We start from the raw sequence: 23,930 nt of genomic DNA, 5'->3' as shown, positions 1-23,930 counted from the left end.
AGCAGACTTGTGAAAATTAACAAGTTGGCCAAACATAAAACAATACTTATCTAAAATATTTTTGATAATATGACAGTTATCCTTAGTAGATTTATCAAACACCATAGTATCATCTGAAAAAGTTTAAAAAGGAATTTTAACTCTTGAGTGTCCTAATTTAACACCTATAGAATTAGCTCCAACTGGACTAGCTTGATTCATTTGACGAGCTAAAAAATCTGCACATAGAATAGAGATTTAAGGAGATAAAAGGTCTCTTATACGAATTCCTCTTGATGGGAGAAAATGTTCTCCCGGAATACCATTAACTAAAACAGAAAAAGAGAAATTGGTAATACATTGTCATAGCCATTATATCCAACGAGAGCAGAAACCTAATTTCTCAAAAGTAATGAAAATGAACTCCCTAGCCATTCTAAATGATCACGTGCTTTCTCCATATCTAATTTCAAAGCTATCCATCGTTGATGCCCTTTTTTATTTCTAAAAGAATGGAAAACTTCATGTGTTATGAGCATATTATCTTGAATTAATCTTTCGGGAATAAAAGTGTAACACCCCCAAATTTCTCTCTTTTGGAAAACTTATTTTAATATAAAATTCCTTGAGAAACTTGAGAGTATTACCGCCACGTGATAACGTTAAAGGCTTTAATACTAACTACTAACTGAACTTTAAACTAATGCAGCGGAATAACTGAACTAACTTCTCCTTATTAAATAAACTTTATTGTACAACTATATAACAATACAATGGAAATAAAGACAATAAAATAACAACTCCTTGACTAATTATGATTCCTCACTAGCTCCCCCATATGAAGTATGCATCAATTCAACCTGTAAATCTGCTCACCAAAAGGGTCATCACAGGGACAAAGCCATAAAACAAAACAAAACAAAATGCGTGTCAGTAAAAATACTGAATACATGTATATGCGGAAATTTAAATACTTTACTAAACATTCAAAATACTCATATAAACCTTCCTTGGATACTTGAAATAATTTGTATAAACTCCTTGGATACTTGTATAATATAAAGTATATAACCTTGATAAAAATCCTTTTTCCTTGCCTAGGTACCTTGCCTAAAGTGTGCACACCCCCAAGTTTAGTATTCCTTACTGAGTCTATTACGAGGGGAACTACCTTGTCCACATGACTTATACAAAAAGTACATGGGTAAATAATATAATAGCTACCGTTCTTGCTAATAAATAACAAGCCGTGGCCTCTTTATAAATTGTGATCATAAAAGATTATATAACTAATAAAAATCCTTCTGAAATAATCCTCCTTTAAAAGAATAATAATTCTTTAAACTTAGCCATATAAAGACATAAATAAAATATATAACTTGTTCATGAAATAATCTTGATCATACATGAACTAATAATTTTTATGATAATACTAATGTGAATAGTAAAAACAATTATGTTAATAACAACAGAGTAAAGTATTCGTACTATGCAAGAATCATGCAACATGATTCATAAACCTTGAAAACTAAATACATGCATACCACTAAACTAAAGTAGAAAGTTTTCTACTAACAATGTAATAGTCCAACTCGGTACATGGATTTGGAGACTAATAATGATAACCTTAGTAATGAGGCAACAAAACCATGACAACAGTATAAAAAAAAACAACTCCACGCATAACGACGGCAACTGCATGGTTTACTATATCCTACAATCTACAGATTGAAAATAAATTTAACACGGACCACTTGCCATGCTTATAATAAATTTAACAAATTCATGTAAACTCGTAAAACATGTAAAATAATAACCCTAAAAACATGATATTACATATGTAGAATAATATTTACATATCTACATACACACGCACCTTGAATATTAATAACTATCAGGGAGAAGAGAAAAGGTAGGCTAAGAGGGAGAGAGGGTTTAAACTTGAGAAAAGAGATTTATTTCTCAAATTTGGTGTGAAGAATATGATGGGTGGAGACCCCTATTTATACTAGTTGGGTAATTAGGATAAGAATAGGAATATGAACTAAAAGATAGATTTTTGAGAAAAGATAATTATTTTAGCTAGGATACATTATCTTTTTATGATAATATAGTTTGAATAGAGGAATATTCCATAAGATAAATAGTCTAGATCAAAAGATAAAAAGAAACAAAGTTAATAAATCTTGAAACAAATTAAACTCACTGGCGTGAGTTCCTTCACGTAAAGATTTTTTTTTTTTTTTTCTTTTTTTTTTTCTTCTAAAAATCTTTCTCCTTTTTTTTTGTAAATCTTTTCTTTTCTAAACCTTTTTAGATTTTCTTTAAAATATTTATAATTTTATTTTGAACCAACTACATGTAAAACTTAGGAAAGTTAGGTCCAAATTCATTTGGGCTAAAATTTGTTTTAAATACCCAAAACCTTTCTTATAAAAGCCTTTCTAATAAATAATAATCCTTTTTAGTAAATAAAACCTTTTTCAAAAACTAAAACTATTATAAAAATATAAATAATAACTTACAATAAAATACGGAGTATTACAGACTACCCCCCTAAAAGAAGTTTCGTCCTCGAAACTTGAAGCAAGCAAGTAAGAAATAAAGCAAGTAAGTAACATAAATACCAAAAAATTTCTATTAAAGTAAGTTGGCTCACTTAATAACTCATAAAATAAGTCAAAATTAGGTCAAAATAGTGTTTTAAGTTAAAAGCGCGAAACTCTATCGCATTCTACCCCTCTTAAAAGGAGTTACGCCCCCGTAACTCGCTAAGGCTTAAAATTTAACTTAAAATTATTTACCAAATTTGTAATACAACAATATAAGAATCTTTGCTGGAAATGTAATAATAAAACCACTAGAGAGATAAGACTTTCAAAAATATATTTTGAACTTTGAAAAAAAAAAAAATTAACCTCTATTTCAAGGTATTCGAAATAATTGCCTTCAATAATAAATCAACATAATAAATAAAGTATTTGAATAAGTACAAAAGGGTATAGTTTATGACAAACTGAAAATTTTTCTAAAACTTGAGTAGGAAAATTTTTCAAATTCTTGAAATAATAAAGAAATACATACTGATACTAAAGACAAGTTTTGTAGGAAAACTAATCTGAGAAAATACTAATATATTATCAAAATGCTATAATATAGTGAAAACAAAAGAACTTTATAAAACCTTTCTTAAGCTTTACTCAAAAATACAATATTCAAACAACTTTTTCCTTGCTTTCTCCTCAAAATACAATATATTATCAAAATGCTATAATATAGTGAAGCTCATTAAATAATTTTACCCATAACAACTTTTAACCTATTGACCATAATTTTAGAAATAATTTTATAGATTGTAGAACAAAGACTAATAGGCCTGAAATGGTTAGGATTAGAATTGTCTATTTTTGGGATCAAAAAATAAAAGTATGATCAATCTCCTCTCAAATTTTATCTGAATGGAAAAAAGCTTTAACAGCTCTATATGTTGATCTACCAACTAAAGGCCAATATTTTTGAGAAAAAGAAAGGAGGGTAACCATCTGGCCTAGGCGCTTTGTCAAGCGCCAAATCAAACCTTGTCATTTTTACTTCATCAAAGGTGACATCCATGCATGGATATAAATTATCTTCATCAAAAATAATTTCATCTAATAAATTGAAATCATTAGTAACATCAAATGAGCACGATGGAGTAGCTAGAAAATGATGTTGAAAAGCACTAGTAATACATTTTTCAATGCCACTAGAATGAGTAAGTGAATTATTATGAGGATCTTGAATTGTATTAATTAAATTACGATTTTTTTCTAATCAAGGCATAAGTGTGGTAAAACTTAGTGTTAATATCACCAGGCTTAATATGATTTGATTTAGCTTTTATTTTCCAACGCAAATCTTGAAATGAAGAAGTTTAGTTTGCTCTGCCAATAACTTATCTTGAGATGCCATTACAGAAGGACAATTCTCATTATGTATTAAAGCACTTTGGATAGGCTTTAATTTTTCGTCTACAATTCTAAGTTGCCTAAAAATGTTCCCAAAATGAGTTGTTAACCAAACTTTGGCTAGAAATTCAAAATTTACATTCACCCAACTTATCAAAACTAGAATAAGCTCATTAAAATCACTTAAGATAATAAATGAGCTAGTTAAAGAACTAAGATAAGCGATCAATTTTGGTTAAAAAAATTGTTTCAAAGCACTGTTAGGAGGATCATAAAGAAATGTAGCAACAAAACTGCAATTCATAGATAAAATACTTATATTTCAAGCCATAAATCTATTAGATTTATGAATATCTGACAAATGATAAGGATTGCTAGCATGTCCTTCTACATCAGCCATATCCCAGCGGCCAACCCAAAAGTATAGGGAGGAAATCGAAATGTTGAAATTCACAATGCCTACCACCTCCTTCAAAGGGAGGAGACTGCACCTTAGTTTCACCTAGCATCATAATGTGAACATTATTAGAATTACAAAAAATCTTTGACATCCTCCATAGCGAGGTGTCTTCTACACCCTCTAATGTTCTAAAAGCTGATATTCATAACACATATACAAATGAAAGGCATGACTAAGCTAAGTCATGGTCCTATTCAGACTCGAAGGTTGAGAAAAACCAACACACAGAACAGCAGTGAGAGGCACAAGGGAAAAAAATCCCTAAGTACAAAACACCCATACTCTTCAATGAAAAACTCAATATAATACCTTCTATTTAAATGGAATCCAATTTTCTTCAAAATTACTAATTTTATAATTATAACACAAGTGTTAAAACTATTCTTAATCAAGATTATAACAAAATGAAAGATAACAACTGAAGAAGAGATTATAACTGAAGAAAAGATAACAACTTAATCAAGACATATGCTCTCCCACCAAAAATAATAGAGCACAAAGTTAGTCTGCAGAGTAGTAGAATTCTCCTAAAATAATACTCATCCATTTGAACTTTTGCAAGAATATGTTGTTAAAAGATAAATTCGACAATAATCCTATAGACACCCAACCTTCAATCGAGGGTGGAGTAACAGTTATGTTTGAGTATGGAGTAAGGTCATTCTAGTTTCGAGTAATTAAATTCAAAGGTGAGTTTAATTTAGAGTTATTACTTTTATTCTTAGTGCTCGTTTGGTTGAATGTAGGGAGTGCAAATTTCTTGAAAATTTTCCCATGTAATTATATTTTTTTTAGAAATTACTAAATGTTGTTTGGTGATTCATCGAAGTGAAAGTTCCATGGGAAATTCGACTTACCTAGGTTAAGTAATTTCCTTCATTTTGTGGGAAGTGGAACTTCCTAGGAAATTCTACTTCCCATGCATTTGTCAATCAAACAACACCAAAAAATTCCAATTCTAAGAAATTCTAACTTCTTATGCTAAATAATGTCAACTAAACAACACCTTAACGTCACTTATAATCTTCCATCCACCTTAGAGGTGATCATTTTGGCCCGACCCGCTTTTGGGTTGGGTTTTGGGCAGAATTTTTCGGCCCGCGGGCCCGGCCCGGCCCGGTCGTTTTTTTTATATTTTTGGGCGGGCTTTGGGCAAGCTAAAAACGACTTTTTAGTCTATTTTTTGGCCCGGCCCGTTTTGGCCCGCAAAAGCCCGCAAAGCCCGACCCGAAATAGCGGGCTTTGGACACAAAAATTCGGCCCGAAATTTAGGCCCGGCCCGGCCAATGGGCAATTTTTTTTGGCCGCGGCCCGGCCCATGATCACCTCTAATCCACCTCAATAGGCAGTAATATCCACATATTTGACACTATAAATCAATTTTTTTCTAAGTCTAGTGGAAAATCACTTAACACAATGCACATAGATGGAAGATGTAAGTACAATATAATGTTGGTAATTTTAGGATCTAGTGTGCCACAACATATGCATAACCTGATTTCAATACCATATATATAGATGCGTAAATAATTAAGTAATTATGTGGAAACAATGACCCTTCGTTTTCTCAACATCATAATTCATACTCTTACTACAACCCATGCTCCACTTCCGTCTCGAGCTACTCCATCCATTTGCCAGGGAAAAGTAACTTTGCAATTATAGTTTCGTTTGGTAGAGCGTAAAACATTTTCAGTGTAAAATGATTCTCATGGAAAACATTTACAATGAAAAACACAATTCCAAAATTTGTTTTCCATTATTTGGAAAAAAATACTCTTTTGCCAACCAAACAATGTAAAATTGAAAATAGAGGAAAATAGTTTTTTGGAAAAACGTTTTACGCCCTACCAAACAGAGCCTAAGTATGACAAAATAATGTATGGCGTTATATGTTTTTGAGTAAGGCTCCATAAGATTAAGATTAAAAGAGGTTTCAAGTGTTGCTACTTCGTTAGCAAACAAGTGAATTGTATAGTTCGTGTTATGATGAACATTTTGAATGTTACCGATCATGCGTGATCAACTAGTTTCCTTTTGCATCCCTGGGTGTTTTATAGTGTACTAGTCTTCTTTGCACACGATGCGTGTGTAGATTATTTTGGTGATTATTATTAAATTTCATCTAAATGTAATTTACAATCATCATCAGTTCTAATTAAATATCATGTGGTGTAAATACAAAATATAAATATTACTTGATGAAGAAGTTGTTTTCTTAGTATTTCTATTACTTGTTAATGGATGTTGGTATTGTTATTGCATTTCAAAGTTTAGACAAAATTAAAATTTTATGTCTTTGGTTTTGTAATTGATTTAGAAACTGCTTTAGTTCTGTTAACTCAATCATAAACTTTTTCTTTCACTACACATATTTTTATGAAAGTTTGTTTTAGCTAGTTTGAACTTCTTTTGATATATATATATTTTAGAGTAGGAAGGGCTGTGATTGAGGAAAATCTCAAAATATTAATAGGTAAATATTTTTATTGAATGAAGGGTTAAAAAGTATTTTCAAAGAGGACATCATAGCTCTCCTGGCTTATGTAATAGAGATATGTCATCAAAATATGTACCTCATTATAAAATAAAACCATATAAAGTAATAATTTGCGTAATAAAATAAGTAACTTCTAAAAATTGAAGTATAAAGACTCTAAAAGAATACTTATAAAAGTGTTTTTTGATGTATTTTGCATAAGCACTCAAAAGACTTCGGATTAGAACACTTAATTAAATAAGTAAGGTTATATTTAGGAGGTGTTTGGTATGATTAATGGAAACCAAATGGAAATGATTTGGATAAGGAGGAAAAATGGAAAGAATAGTTGTTATATTTAATAGTTGGTTGAATTGGTATCCTAGTGCAATGGAAACAATTGAGAAGTTTATGATTGAGAAAGGAAACGTGATTTGTTTCCACTAGTTTGATAAGGGTAACAAATGGGGATTGTGAATCTCTCCGAAAACGGTATTTGTTACTTAACAATCATACCAAACAACTAGAAAGAGAGACACTTATTTGAATCCGTTTCCTATGTCAAATTTTTATATACCAAACATCCTCTAATACATTAAACATTATTGGGCTAGTCCTAAATGACTTAGTCAAGTATCCTTCTCAAATACTTCCTCCCTTTTTTTTTTTTTTACATGTTACACTTTCTATTTTAATAAGTTTCAAATTAGATGTTATACTTTCATTTTGGGTAATAATTTCTCTCTATCTATCTCCTATCACATTTTCACATGAGACCCTTTTCTTTTCTTTCTCTCTTATCTATCTCCTCTCAAAAAATTACCTAATAATTCGTGATTTTAAAAACATAACATGTAAAAAAAAATTAATAATTAGATTAGACTGAGTTAAATTTAGTCATGTTCGAACTTGTGAGTCAAAGTTCGATCCTATCAAACTAACCAACAACTACTCCACTCTTTTCAATATCGTTCATGGGCCAAATAAGTCAATGATCAACCCAACATCTCATTAACTCACAAGTCTCAACCCTACTACTCTCATTTAAAACTCGCCTGGCCGCCTTCATCGCAAACCCCATAAATCCAATATAATAAATAGGAGGATAATAGGTCCACTTACGTACAAGCATGAAGGATGTTCTGTAAAGCAATTGATAATATTATGAAAAAGAGAATACCTTATAACGTGATATTATGGCTCATAATTCTTCGATATGGGATATGTTTAAAAAACTTCTGATGTCGTTTGCACCACAAACAATAAAATATTACTATTTCCAATAGCAACAAATCAGATAGCCTTTGCAATTATTTTTTAATAATTGATAACAGATTGAGGATATGATGTCATCTAGCTACAAATAGTAAAACTAGTTGTTTCGATTGTCAACAAATTATATATTGGTTGTCGTAATTTGTCTCTAACTGGCAAAAAATCGAGAATATGATGTCATCCAGGAGCAAATAGAAACCTAATTGTTTCTAAAGTCATCAAATCAAGTATTTGTTGTTGTAGTTTGTTGCTAAATGAAAACAAATCGAAGATAAGATGTTATCTAGAAACAAATAGTAAAATTACTTGTTTATAATGTCAACGAATCATATATTTGTTGTTATAATTTGTTGCTAAATGGAAACAAATCGAAATATGATGCCAACAATCAACAAATAGTAAAACCACTGGTTTTCAAAAGCAACAAATAAAAAATATGTTGCCTTCATTTGGTGGAAAATTAGTGTAAAAATGTCGTTTTTTAATATGCAACAGAAAAATAATATATGTTGCTATTTGTCAAGAACTTAAAAGTTCGTTGCCAAAATTTATTTCTATAGTGCTCTAACTTTTTAGTGGTTACTTTTTTTTCTTCAGAACTTTTCCATCTTGCTTAATCCGACTTTTTTCCACCCACAATTTAACCGCTTTTTTTTTTTTTTCTAGTGGGTGAAGAGGCCAAAAATGACACTGACAAGGAGATCGTAACTAAGTCTTGGACATAACGCTCATTGTCCCACAAAACCTTAATATTTAAGCTAAGTGTCACGCACATCCACAATCTTACAATGTCTCGCAGGCGGGAATGCGGGAGCAATCTTAGATGGAATGTTTCTGGTTCATTTTGGCCATGTATCATTCGAACGAACCCATTTATTACCATCTTGGACCATCCCACAATGCTTAATTTGAAAAGGCTAATCAGTGTAATAGACCACGTAGCCTAACTTGGGATGACAATGGGTTCGGTTATGGGGTGATTTCTTTCAGATCCAACCTAGACCTAAACCAATTTTTTTTGAAGTAGTGGACCCAAAACTAGAACTTGTAAAACAGGGTACGTCGTGTCGAATTCGTGACGGGTTCACCGGTAAACAGGTTGAACCCCTTTAATTCTACCCCGAGACAAGAGCCTCAATACTAACCCTAACCCGACCCATATTTATTAAAAGGGTTACCAGACCCGTCTATCAAGCGTAAATATATGCATATTCCAAACAAATCAACCTCATGTATCTTTTTATCCCACTTATTATTTACTAATATTTTACCGAAACAAACTAAATCAAACAACCAAAGACTAAATCTTATATAGTTAAGAAAGATATTCAAAATTTTTGAATCCAAAATCATAATATTAAATGAAGCATAATACTTAAACTAGTTATCAAGTTGGATTCGGGTTAGAAATTCCAACCCTGACCCAACCCGTTTAATAAACGTGTCACCTCGGGTTGACCCGCTTACTTAAAAGAATTGAAAACCTAGACTAAGACCTACTATTTCGTGCCGGGCATGGGTTGAGTTAACATGTAATGTCGCTTTTTGCCAACTCTACCTAGACTTGTCCCAATCCCTCTATGTCTACAAATTTCAGACCCAAGACCCACTGGGTCCATTAGCTTCCAGATCTAAATGGGTCTTAACATGTGTTAATCCTTTCACATGTATATTTTCCTACTTACAAATGATTTCTCATGGACTTATTGGTGCTGCACTTTTTTTCTTAGCGGGAGCTAGTTACGATATAATACGTCTTGTTTATCTCGATGAAATGGGCGGAATAGTGATTCCAATGCCAAAAATATTCACACTCTTCAGTAACTTTTCCATGGCATCCCTTGTATTACCAGGCATGAGTTTTATTGCATAATTATTAGTATTTTTCGAAATAATTACCAGCCAATTTATATACATACCTCCTCTGCTTTTTTTATCGCACCATTTCGTTTTTGGTACTATTCATCAACCAACCATTTTTTATGCACAACCATCGCATCCAGCAACCGTGAAGGCCATAATGCGTCCCTAGTAGCGGCAACCAACAACATCAACATATGTTGCTCGCTATAAGCAGCAACCGAAGCAGCCGATGTCAGTGAACAACAAAAGCCGCTAGCAGCAAACCAAAGGCCAGCCATCACAATATTCTCCCCGCCCTTAGCCGCCTATGTGGGCCATCTTTTTCCAGCTCGATTTATCGTATTCTTGCTGCCATCGTGGCTGAAACTGATTTTTGTGCAATGAGGTGATTAATTAGGTTTTGAATTATTTAAACAAACTAAATCTCAACTTTATTTTGTTAATTTAGAATTTGATGGATAATCTCTCTTGACCATAAAGTCTAATTACATTTAAGAATTAGTGGTATGAATCTACCCGAAAATTCATAAAAATAACAATGGAGGATGGTAGGAGGAGAGAGAGAGAAAATATGAAGTTTCAAATGTCATCAACGGAGGATGGTGAGAGGAGAGAGAAACTTAGAGGTTCATCAATGGAGTATGGTAGGAGGAGAGAGAGAGAACATTGGGGGGAGAAAGAGGCAAAGCTAACAGTGTTGGGGTTCCGCCAATAGTAACAGTATTTTGAACACAAACTCAAATTTCAGTGCTATTTGAGGAATTATCCAAATGTTAGGGACACTTTGAGAATTACGTTAAATGTAATGGGTATCTGAGGAAAATTTCCAAAAAAAAAGAAGAGTAAATGCAAAAAATTTAACGATAAGCGCGACTACTAACTACTAAGTGAATTATGAAGTCGTAATATACAACTCACAAAAAACACTATGTAATCCTATTTAAATTCAAAAGTTACACAAGACTAATTAAATACACAGCCTCAAAGATGCTACTTAAGTATTAGAAGTACTTCAGTATATAAGAGTATATTTTAAAAAAATATTTTTGCTAATTTTTCTCCAAATCATCTTTGATTTCCATTCATAATAAAATAAGGACTTTTTTAGGAAAATAAAATAGAGACTTATGGCATGTAAATTGTATTTTCCAATGTTATATATTTATGAGTTTTTTGCGAGAATATACCAAGGTAATAGGGCATTTTGTGAGGATATACCTTACTAAATTTTTTTTTGGGATATACCAACTTAAATTTAAGTTTTGTTAAAAGGTACCAAAAACATGATTTCTGACGAAAAAGTCAAATTTTCGGCCTTTGACTTGGTAAGAACTCGCGAGTGAGCCACAAAGTGACAGTGATGAAGTTGGAGGAAAATGAATGTAATAGAAGCAATTGAATATCACACAATATACAAAGAGTAATTAAACAAGTCAAAGGCCAAAAATTTGACTTTCTCGCCAAAATAGTTTTTTCTATACCTTTTAACAAAACTTAAATTTAGGTTGGTATATCCCTACAAAAAAAATTTACTGAGGTATATCCCTGCAAAATGCCCTATTACCCTGGTATATCCCTGCAAAAAACTCTATATTTATTTTACAAATAGGTCTACAGGTCGAATCTGGGACAGTTACGATCCTTCGACCTTCATCACTGCATCCGAATCCAAACCCGAACCAAGAACATTTATACCCAAATCTAACATGAACTCATTGGATAAAAAAATAAAAAAAATCCAGACAACATCCATCTATCACTAATCTACCATAGCTTCTCAAAGGAGTATCAAATATAACTGATGGGCCAAATAACATATCATCAGACATCAGCCCAGCAACCCATTAAGCCTCAACCCTACTTTCTCATTTAAACCCTTACCTTCTTCCCAAACCCTAGAAATCCCTCTTTCACTCCCACTCTCTCTCCTCTCGTAACCTGCCGCTCAAATCTCCGTCTCTCTCTTTCTCTCTCCTCGCGCAGAACTTCAACAATGGTAATTCTTCATCTTCTCTCTCATCTTCATCGTCTTTGATTCTCTGTAACTCTGATTTTGCGCGTGTTAATTTACAGGCGGATGTCGAAGGAGAGGTAGCAGCAGCAGCAGGAGCTGCACCAAAGAAGAGAACATTCAGGAAGTTTAGTTACAGAGGAATCGACCTTGATGCTCTTCTTGACATGTCGACTGAAGAACTCGTCAAGCTTTTCCCCGCTCGTATTCGCAGAAGGTAAAATCTTCGTTTGTTTTGTTTCGATTGTTTTTCTGATTCAATTTCTGTGAAATTTAGGGTTTTGATTCGTTTCAATTGAAATTTCTATGAAATTTGAAGTTTTAATTCGTTTGAATTGAAATTTTGGTTGTTTTTTGTACCAGGTTATCAAGAGGATTGAAGCGTAAGCCTATGGCACTCATCAAGAAGCTTCGCAAAGCGGTATATTTTCTCTCTCCAATGGTTATGTTTTGATTTACTTAGTGTTTTCCTTGAGGTTGAATTTAATTGTATTGAATTGAATATTCGAAAAATGTGTGATTGTTCATGTTTTAGGTCAGCTAATCTTATGAATGTGTCCTGAATGTGGTTATGTTTATGTTTTAGGTTTTTAGGTTTGTTAATTTAGTGGCAAACTCTGCATGTGGTTATGTTTATGTTTTAGGTTTTTTCTCTCATATGTTTAGGTTTTGATTTAATTAGTTTTAAGTTCCTGTCACTGTATTTGTTTATTTATATGTGTCGAAAATTGGAAAATTGCGTGGCATTGTATAGTCATGGTTGGAAATTCGATTTTGAGTGTACGTTTCTATAGGTAGAATTTGATATAAATATACTAGAAAGGTATCCTGAGATGGTCTAATTGAATTGTATAACTGCTGAGGTATTAGTTCTGCAAGAAACACAAAAGTGGTAATAATCGATAAAAAGTCTTTGAGAAAGTTGACAAAGAACCTTAAGAGTACAAATTGCTAAATGAAACGACTGAAAAAGTTGGAAAATTTATGGAATACATCATTTAGTTGCTCAATTATTCCAAGAGGTGCTTGTCTTCCAAATTTATTGGTGCTACTATCTTTCATGAGCGGTGTTAATATGGCGTCATGGTAGTGCTATTGCGTTGCAATGCTGTATTTGACGTTGTCTTTCAATTATGTTTTTGCTAGTCATGCAATCTTACTCTCTTAAGTTTAGCTGTAATGTAATGTGAAGCTATCTTTGGTAGATGTGATGTGATGCAATGTATTATCTGTTGGGAGATTTTGCTTGTCTTAAATATCGTCCTCAGTGTTATTGTATGAAAACCTTGCTTGATGATTTTTAGTTCATGTTCTTCCTTCTTGTTTTTGCTATTTTTGATTACTCGTTATAAATTCCATACCTTCAATCTCATGGATGTGTTGTTGGTTGAGGGTGTAGAACCCTCGCAAATAATGCTGAAATTGTAGGTAGGGAACTTTGGTAAGTAGTTGATTCTTATGTATATAAACTTCATGTTTTCTGTATTCTGAAGATGCCGTGTCTTTGCTTGTGTAGTTCACTTCTAAACTCTCATGCTATACTGGGTTTTGTAATTTAATTACTTGTTGAAAATCAGAATGATCCTGTTCTGTGATAGTTTTCTTTTTTTTACTTGCTAAGTGTTAGTATTAGGTATTTAAGAGAGATTTGATTTGTTTTAACCCTTTCTGATTTTCTGAAACAGAAACGTGAGGCTCCACCTGGTGAGAAGCCCGAGCCAGTTAGGACTCACCTTCGTAACATGATCATTGTTCCTGAGATGATAGGTAGTATCATTGGTGTTTACAATGGAAAGACCTTCAACCAAGTTGAAATCAAGCCTGAGATGATTGCCCACTACTTGGCGGAGTTCTCCATTTCGTACAAGCCTGTGAAGCACGGTAGACCCGGTATTGGTGCTACCCATTCTTCAAGGTTCATCCCTCTTAAGTGAAGAGGTCATATTACATTTTCTCAGCTTATAGAACTCAGTCGCTCTAGGTTTTTTGTTTTAATGTGCCATCATTTGCTCTTTTAAGAGTACTATGATTTTTGCGAGCTGTTTGGATTACCCGGATGTGTTTGATTATAATTCTATTCTGGCAATGTATCAAGTTTTATTGAACTTTTAAATTTTGTGTTTTGTCCTTGCTCATTATGTTACCAGTTTCAGATTAACCAGAGGTGTCCGTAAAAATGCTCAGTTTTTAAAAAATGAGGTAGTGATTTGTGGACTGAACTACTATACAACGCAACAGCCGTCCAGCCACCCCGAGCGTTGTAACCACTTCCCCCAACATTCGTCCAGTGTCTTCCAAACAATAGGCTGCAGCACCCCCACACATATTCTTTTTGCTTTTGGTTATGGCATCAATAGCCTCCCTGTAAGTCTTGCTTGCATAAGATACAATCGCAAATGGGTCATGCATATCATTCGCCATAATCCTTACACCTTGCTCCCAAAATCGCCCAACATAAAGTCAAGAAAAAAAACCTCATGATGTTCAAACGCACCGAAAAAATGTGACCACTAGTCCACCATTTTGGTGCATCCCCTGGGTACCTTATGCGACAACTCACACACCTCTCACACACCTGCGCCAGCGCAAAGTCAACCAACACATAAAAACCCAATTCCTCAATAGCTCCAGATATCCCTCATGTAGCTACAATAGCAGGCATTCGACGATTAAGCCCAACTCGCGTATGTAATACACCCAAACATGCACGCCAAGCGAAGAGCTCAACTCGATGAATGAACTTTGGCACCCCCACCTTCCACCACTCAGTAGCAAATGATGTAGCATCCACCAATCAGTAGCAAATGATGTAGCATCCTCCGTAAACGTACATACATCCCCAATCAATGCTCTATAAGCCGACCAAACCAAGTATACACCATCCGTCTCCAAGTCCCAATATAACCTATCCTCCGGAAGTCTATGACTAATCGGGATAACAAAATCTTTTTCACCTCAAAGGGTGAAAATAAAGAAGAAAGAAGACCACTCTTTTAATTCTTACTAATATGATCAATCAAAGCACCTTGATCTGCATTAATGTTCTCCTCTCCGCTAGGTGATAAAATGTTCCGAGTTTGAGTACTCGGAATTCAAGAATCAGTCCATATTTGAACATTTTTCACCAATCCAAACTCTACACCTCACACCTCTCCTAAGTAGCCACATAGCCTCCCAAATCCTTCTCCAAGTGTAGCTAGGAGATGATCCTAGCTCAACTTCCATGAAAGTAGTATGTGGGTGATATCGAGCCTTAATAATCTGTTCAATAAGACTTTATGGCAACATAGCTAATCTCCAAGCTTGTTTTCCCATTAATGCCTTATTAAGCATCTGCATATCTCGAAATCCAATACCATTTTCTTCTTTTGGCTTAGAAAGGTTCTTCCAAGCAACCCAATGTGTCTTCCGCTCATTATTTTTTTGACCCCACCAAAAATGCGAAATCAGGGATCTCATGTCATCACAAAAAGAGGATGCAAACTTAAACACACTCATCGCGTAGGTAGGTGAGGTCTATACATAGGGAACGAAGCTCCCCTCACGGACTTGGTAATTTATGGACTTGGTCCCGTTTATGCCTTAAAAGTCTTTTTTTACCTTTGTCATTTTGATCATGCTATTTGGACTACACTATTGACAGGCCCAAATAGTTGATAACTCACATTATACTCCCTACGCTTTTATTTAGTTGCTACATTGTTGTTTTGTAACTTGAACAACTAACTTTGATAGATTATTTTGATTTTTTATAAGTAAAAATATAGTCATGTGTGGTCTTGTTAGTTTTATCTAGATGTTTAGATTCCTAGTATCAAATTTTTATAATTTGTACTTGAATGACATAAGAGATACTAAGTGTTATATAATGTCTTGAAAATCGCACCAATAATATAATAACTAAATAATAGTAGAGGGAGTACATGTTTAGGGGGTGTTAATCTCATGTGTATAGGCCCGTGTATATATGTTCCGGCTTGTATTTTCTTACGTATAAGTTGCTTTCCTTGTACACTCTTCTATCTCGAACTAGGAATGGCAATGGGTCGGACTTGGACCGGATCATGCATAATCCGACTCCGACCTTACAAGAAGCCGGATTTTAAATCTGAGCCCGACTCCGGCATTCGACTCCAATAATCCGAGTCCGACCCGACTTAAAATCCGAGCATCCGACTCCGACCCGGCTTAAAATCCGAACATCGACTCCGAATTCGATCAGACTTAGTTTTTTCCCCATTTTTTATAATAAAATAGTCTTCTATAATACAATAATCTAATCATTATAATTTATTCTTATAATCATATGAAAATCTTATATAGTACAAATAATAATTCAAATATTACCATTATTTAAAATAATCATTTCTTCAATGGAAAAATCCTATATAATACTGTTGGCTGAAAGTCGAAGTCAGGTTATACATAAATTATACATTAACATAAATAAGAAAAAAAGATCGATTGACTCAAAGTCGGAGTCGAATTCGAATGTCGGAGTATTTTATGAGATCCGACTCCGACCCTCCTCCGACTCGGAGTCGGACTTTTTAAACGAAGTCGGATTACTTTTTTGTCGGAGTCAACTCGGATTACTTTTTTGTCGGAGTCAACTCGAATTTTTTCCTTCGGATCGAAGCGGACTAAGGTCGAATTCGGACTGGATTGCCATCCCTATCTCGAACGATGACTCAACTAGGTGACCTACATTAGTTGGAGAAAGATAATAGAAATTGCTGTTGCTGTCCTTGATATAGGGTAAAGCCCAACTTTGTTGTATACTACGTATAGAGGGCCACGAAAGCCGTTTTGTCACTCGTTCTCTCTCCTCGCAGAACTTGAGCAGCCATGGTAACTCTTCTTCCTCTCTCTCATCTTCATCTTCATCGTCTTTGATTCTCTGTAACTCTGATTTTACGCGTGTTAATTTACAGGCGGATGTCGAAGGAGAGGTAGCCGCAGCAGCTGGAGCTGCCCCAAAGAAGAGAACATTCAGGAAGTTTAGTTACAGAGGAATCGACCTTGATGCTCTTCTTGACATGTCTACTGAAGAACTCGTCAAGCTTTTCCCCGCTCGTATTCGCAGAAGGTAAAATCTTCGTTTGATTTGTTTCGATTCTTTTTCTGATTCAATTTCTATGAAATTTAGGGTTTTAATTCGTTTCAATTGAAATTTCTATGAAATTTGGGGTTTTAATTCGTTTGAATTGAAATTTCGATTGTTTTCCTATCAGGTTATCAAGAGGATTGAAGCGTAAGCCTATGGCACTCATCAAGAAGCTTCGGAAAGCGGTATATTTTCTCTCTCCAATGTTTATTTACTTGATTCAATGTGTTTGATTTTTTACTGTGTTGAAATTGTATATTAGAAATAAAAGTGATTTTGTTTATGTTTTATGATATGCGGATTCCATGAATGTGTTTTGAATGTCTGAATGCGTTTGTATGGTTAATTGGATCAATGATCTGTAGTTTGTAAATTTAGTGGCAAATTCTGCGTGTTTAGTTTTTTTCTCTGATATGTTTAGGTTGTGAAATAATTAGTTTTAAGTTCCTTTCGCTGTATGTATGTGTCGAATATTGTAGAATTAGGAAAATAGCGTGGCAATATACAGTCTCGGAGTGTAAGTTGAATTTGATGTAAATCATACTAGAAAGGTATCCTGAGATGGTGTAATTAGACCATACAACTAAGTTTTATATGAGATTGCTGCTGAGGTATTTGTTCAACAAGAAACACATAAAAATTATAATAATTGATAAAAAGACTTTGAGAAAGTTAACAAAGAACCATGAGAGGAAAAAATGTTCAATGAAACAAACTCCTGAAAAAGTTGGAAAATTTATAGAGTCCATTTAGTTGCTCAATTATTCCAAGTGGTGCTTGTTTTCAAAATTTATTGGTGCTACTATCTTTCATGAGTGCTGTAGTATAGTTTCATGGTAGTGCTATTGCGTTGTGATACTGGATTTGACGTGGTTATTCAATGTCTTTTTGCTAGTCATGCAAGCACTCATATGCTCTCAAGTTCAGCTGTAATTTGATCTGAAGCTATCTTTGGTAGATCTGATGTGATGCATTGTATAATCTGTTGTGAGATTTTGCCGTGTCTTAAGTATTCTCCTCAATTTTATTGTATAAAAGCTTGCATGTTGATGCTTCTTAGTTCATGCTCTTCCTTCTTGTTTTGGCAATCTTTAATTAATCCTTATGAATTTCATATTTTCTATCTGATGGATGTGTTGGTTGTCGAGGGTGTTGAATCCCCGCAAATAACACTGAAAATTGTATGATCCCTCTGGTAAGTTGTTGATTCTGTATATAAAACTTCATGTTTTCTATGATTATGAAGATGCTGGGTCTCAAATTGTGTAGTTCACTTCTGAACTCTCATGTTATATTGTTTTTTTTTTTTTTTTTGGGATATTCCATTTGGTACCATTGAATTTTTGGCTTTTCCATTTGGTACCACTGTTATTTTAAAATTCCACATGATACCACTCTAATTTAATATTAATCTTTATCATACCATTTTTTTAAGTAAAATGTTAGTTAATGGTTAAACAAGAATACAATTTTGTTTGTGTTTGCATGTTTCTATTTGCAATTGCAAAAATTTAATAAATTAAGATTTTAGGGTGTCGTTTTAACCCTTAAAGCTCTATTTTTCTGTAATAATAATCATAATAATAATCATAATATTCTATGTCTTTTTATCGTCAAATATGAGCTCAACTTTGACCTTAACGACTAAAATGATTACTAAAACCTTAACGCAAATTAAAACATGTGCATCGAAGTAAAACTCTAGCCTATTCTAACTTAAATTAACACTTTACTTAGTTGAATGCTATAATAGAGAATAAAATCAAATTATAGTGGTACCATGTGGAATATCTGAAAAATAGTGGTACTAAATGGAAAAGCCAAAAGTATAATGGTACCAAATGGAATATCCCTTTTTTTTTAAATTTAATTAGTAGTTGAAAATTAGAATGATCCTATCTTGTGATAGTTGTCTTTTTTTACTTGCTCAGGGTTAATATTAGGTTTTTATGAGAAATTTGATATTATTCCTTTTTTATTTTCTGAAACAGAAACGTGAGGCTCCACCTGGTGAGAAGCCTGAGCCAGTTAGGACTCACCTTCGTAACATGATCATCGTTCCTGAGATGATAGGTAGTATCATTGGTGTTTACAATGGAAAGACCTTCAACCAAGTTGAAATCAAGCCTGAGATGATTGCCCACTACTTGGCAGAGTTCTCCATTTCATACAAGCCTGTGAAGCACGGTAGACCTGGTATTGGTGCTACCCATTCTTCAAGGTTCATCCCTCTTAAGTAAACAGATCATATTACATTTTCTCAGCTTATAGAACTCAGTCGCACTAGGTTTTTTGTTTTTAATTTGCCTTTCATCGACTCTTTTAAGAGTACTATGATTTTTGCGAGCTGTTTGGATTACCCCGATGTGTTCGATTATACTTCTATTCTGCCATTCTGGCAATGCATTTAGTTTTATTGATCTTCTAAATGTTGTTGTGTCGGGTTGTTGCTCATTACGTTTCCCGTTTTAGATTTCGTAAAGGTTGTCCACATAAATTGCTCATTTTGAACAAAGATGAGGTAGATATTTGATTTTGACTTTAAATCTGATACTGTATTGCACTGCTTATTTATGTGTGATACCGTGATGTTAGGATAATATGTGTCTGGGCAAATATAGTACTTGATAGTTTATACTTATGTGTCTTGAATGTTCATACAAGTATCATGCAATAACAAATCTAAGTTTGCAGATATTATAGACACAGACATCCCACATAGCTATTCCTGCATACACACACCCACAAAACAATACTGCAGCCTGCAGGAACTCTCTGTGAACTTAACCTCAACAAGGTCCCAAGCCTTCCGAGGTCTGAACTACTTAATTCCACCCACTGGCCCACTGTGCCTGGCTTAGGCCCGGGTTTTTTGTGTAGGCCAATCATATATGAGGTTGAGCTTTGTCGAAGGCATGTCTTTTCTTTTGACTGCTTGGGTTAGTATCCAGGCCCAAAAACTTTTCTCGAGGGAACAAAGGGATTGTGAATTTGTAATGTGGTATATTGGTATACTACTTCTATTTGCACTCAATGTGTGCGTTGATGTACAAGAAAAGACAATAGGCAGAAAAAATAGCTTTAAGTATTTATTTTATCATTAAAATAGGGGCATTTTTTTACAATTTAAATATTACTTGCATAGGGTTTTTGTGGAATTTTTTTTGATGGTCCGCCCTCTTCCCTTATGGAATAGAGATGGGATGCATAAGAATACCCTGGTGAAAATTGATTAGGCCAGATTGATAAAACTATGGCATTCTCCCTTTTGATTGAATGTTAAAAATTTGAGATATTTGTATAACCGTCTTATTTTCTGAGCATTCCATGAAGTTCTTAGCTCTGCTATTATTTTTTATTTTTCGAACTAGTTTTTCTAAAGATAATAAAATGAAGTTAGCCAGCTGTTGATATAAACGATACATCTTAGGGTGTTGGAGTATCGCTTGGGGATTGAAGTTGCTAGAAGTGGAGTTTTTCCGTGTAAACATAATTATACGCTGATATTATTTCTCAATGTCGTTTGTTTGGAGCTAAGCTTCCAAGTTTATCAAGGAGGAAAATTGGCTGTTGGATCATTAAACAACGAATCCTCGGCTATTACTCGTCTTGAGCTGGCGTATGCTCTACATATATTGTCTCAGTTTTTGCACAACCCACTTCGTGAACGTATCACATATGGATACAACTTAGGGGGTTATGAGTTCACTTGAAAGGCTCCCCAACCAAGGTATTCTTCTTCTTTCTGAACGAGATATAAACTTGTCTTGATGGTATGGCTTGGATTGGGCGAGCCGTCCTTTTACTAGACGATCTTTATCTGGTTGACTTGTTCTTCTTGGTCAGTCTCCCATATCATGGAAGATAAAGAAGCAAGTGACCACCTTTCACTCATCTGCGGAAGTCGAGTATCTTTATGTGATAGCTGTGAGTTGTGACATATGAGTTGAAATGGCTTAAGGGATCGCTTAATAGTAATAGTCTTGGTGTTAGTCACTCTGTGCCTAGGGTTTTTATTTGCTTCTATCTTACTCAAAATCCCATCTCTGATGAGCGAATAAAACATATAGCGGTAGGTTGTTACTTTCTTTGTGATGCTATCCTAGATAGTACAATTTGTACATGTTGAGTAATTTTGCGATATTTTAGGAAGATTAAAAAGCTCTAAAAAGGAACGGAGGGAGTACCAAACAATGTTATAATTTATAAACACGGTAGCTTTTAGACAATGAGCAATCTTTTATTTATATACTTATATACTAATCTTGCATTATGGTCTTAAAAATTAAGACTTATGGGGTCGAAAGTTGAGAATCGTGGGTGATCCAACGTCGAGGATTCTTGCCGTAGACCTAACTCTTCCATAAATCGTATCATAAATGTGGACATCGGTTGGGCCCCCATGATCCTGAAATTAATTGCTTTTGATTATAATAGCTCATATAGTGATATAGTTCAATTAACATAATTAAATTTCGTAGAATCGTACCATCTTATAAAACAAGTGTGGCCAATAGGCCTATTGTTGACTGCTAACATCAACAAATGATCCAATTGCCAAATAAAAGACTTGTTGGTTCTACCAATCTATTTCAAACCAGCGGGCCCGTTATCTAGTGGTCGTTTTGATCTTTTCCATATATATATATATATAATATATATATATATATAATATATATATATATATATATATATATATATATATTCTTTTGAGGGGAAAATAGTAAGCTAGTATTAAGATAAGAGTACATAGAGCGTCACTTTTATAGGAACGTGGTTTTCTCAAATTTGTTAAGTATCAAAAGGAATTAACTTAGCTAAATGATGGAAACTTTGTTGCTCATCTTATGCAGTGTAAAAAGAACGACAATTATGAAACAAATAGAGTAAAGTTCGTGCTGAACATCAATTAATTAAGAAAAGGAGAAGAATAGATCATAAAAAAAAAAAAACTTTTTTTGGTTTAAAACCATTTTTTAGATATCTGTCAAGCATTTCAAAGGTTGAATTTGTTAAACTTCGAAAGAAGTTTTTAGGCCGAATCAAGTTTGACAGGTATAACTGTATAAGGGTCTGTTCTCCCTAACTTATTTTTAGTTCAGTTCATCTCCAATTATCATTTCTATTAGTTAATTTGATTCATTTCAGTTCAGTTAATTCCAGTTACAATCATTCCAGTTCAATTCAATTCAGTTCAATTGCAATCAGTTCAATTCAATTCAGTTCGATTGCAATCAGTTCAATTCAATTCAATTTAGTTGTTTTATGTCGAAGAGAACAAACTAAGTGATATTATTTTGTTAAAGCCAAAAAGTTTCTCCCTAAAGAAGAGGAAGCTTCTTTACCTGAATCTACTAGAAAAACCAAAAACAGAAGTAAAGAGATGGAAAACATTGTCAAACGTGGGCCAAATCCATATATCCAATTAACACTTCTACTAATGTGGTATCCTCAAGTTACATCTTAACGTTTTGATTGACTTGAATCCCTAACACTTCTTTGCATAAGTAGTGAGAAAAAGACTAAAATACCCTTAACAAGTGAAGGGTAAGACTTATACATTAAGAGTACTTACGTCGTTTTCTCTTATGTTATGTACCTAACTATTAGACAACAGGATTAATTCTAATCGATATGCCCAATTTCTTAATTACGATAATGACAAAATAAGTATCACAGGTGTTGAAAATTCATATAAAATCTATATACAGAATATATGGCTTAACCTAGAGGATGAAAGTGAGAGAAAGAAAGAATAAAAGTAAAGACTAAGATGCAATATGATTGCTTTAAATATGGCCCATCTACTAAAGCTTGCAAGCAAAGTTCAAAGAATTGATGAATGATACTTCAGACATACAATACAGCTCATTCACAAAAAAGTCAAAAAACAGATAAGATACCAGAATAGTTAAAACAATACCCATCAATAAAACACTTCATAAAAGTCCAACTCCTTCTTTGCCTCAGACAAAATCCAAACAATATCAACCTCCATACATGTTGAATCATGCCTCACCTTCCAAGTCTTCATAAAATCCAAAGAATCATGCCATAATTGGGATAGGTCATACTAATGAAAACCAAGAAACTTCACAGGGATTTCGATAGCCACATAATCACACGACGACTGATTTTTGGTTACGTATACTGTTGCTGGATGTTCAAAAAAGTTGTCGCCTTTTCTAAAATTGTAACGGTTTTTATGATCGTGATGTGATTACGTAAACATAAATAATGTACTGATACTGTAAAAAAAACTCCATTTAGCTAACAATTTGGTAGCAAACAAGTCAATCATGATCATTATAAGGTATTACACCTTAGTTTTCCAGCCAAACCATTGCTAAATAACTCTTATTGCTGCTATAACAGCCAATTTAATTGATAGCACTAAGTGACGATAATAGTAATGCAATTATATGTAATTTGCAAGGAAACCCCTTAGCACATTACTTGGTACTGGAGTTCCATCCCTAAACTTGTGATTTTGTTCACAAATTTCTGTTCACTCTATACACGTACCGTAGCAGTTGGTAATGGATAGAAATGAAATTTTAGCAGCAAAAGAAATGTTTTGGGATGATGTATATTACAATGGACATTGACGTATATGATACTTTCCTTACAACTCGACACTAAAATGTATTACCATTATCTCCATTATGATCGGGGTTACCAATCGAGCCATAAGGGTAGTATTTATAATTTTAAGCCTAACCGTAGTCATAAGGTGTTCGAATGATGGGACAACAAACTCTGTATGAAGGGAGTTCGAATGATGGGACCATATGCTGCAAAATCAAGCA

General features: G+C 33.7%; 2 protein-coding genes across 2 annotated transcripts; both read left to right on the top strand.

Moving 5' to 3' along the window:
* Window positions 1-11,838: 11,838 nt before the first annotated feature.
* LOC104894606 (40S ribosomal protein S15) lies at window positions 11,839-14,127 on the top strand. Its single transcript, XM_010680883.3, has 4 exons — window positions 11,839-11,999; window positions 12,077-12,231; window positions 12,378-12,435; window positions 13,700-14,127. The coding sequence occupies exons 1-4, from the start codon at window positions 11,997-11,999 to the stop codon at window positions 13,946-13,948; spliced, it is 465 nt and encodes a 154-aa protein (XP_010679185.1). The 5' UTR covers window positions 11,839-11,996; the 3' UTR covers window positions 13,949-14,127.
* Window positions 14,128-16,710: 2,583 nt separating this feature from the next.
* On the top strand, window positions 16,711-19,672 carry LOC104894605 (40S ribosomal protein S15). Its single transcript, XM_010680881.3, has 4 exons — window positions 16,711-16,865; window positions 16,949-17,103; window positions 17,249-17,306; window positions 19,113-19,672. Exons 1-4 carry the CDS (start codon window positions 16,863-16,865, stop codon window positions 19,359-19,361), a joined length of 465 nt encoding a protein of 154 aa, XP_010679183.1. The 5' UTR covers window positions 16,711-16,862; the 3' UTR covers window positions 19,362-19,672.
* The last annotated feature ends 4,258 nt before the right edge of the window (window positions 19,673-23,930 follow it).

This window comes from Beta vulgaris, chromosome 5, assembly GCF_026745355.1.
Source record: "Beta vulgaris subsp. vulgaris cultivar EL10 chromosome 5, EL10.2, whole genome shotgun sequence".
Taxonomy (NCBI): Eukaryota; Viridiplantae; Streptophyta; class Magnoliopsida; order Caryophyllales; family Amaranthaceae; genus Beta; species Beta vulgaris.
The sequence above is the reverse complement of the archived record's forward strand: the minus strand, read 5'-3'. Positions and strand labels throughout refer to the sequence as shown.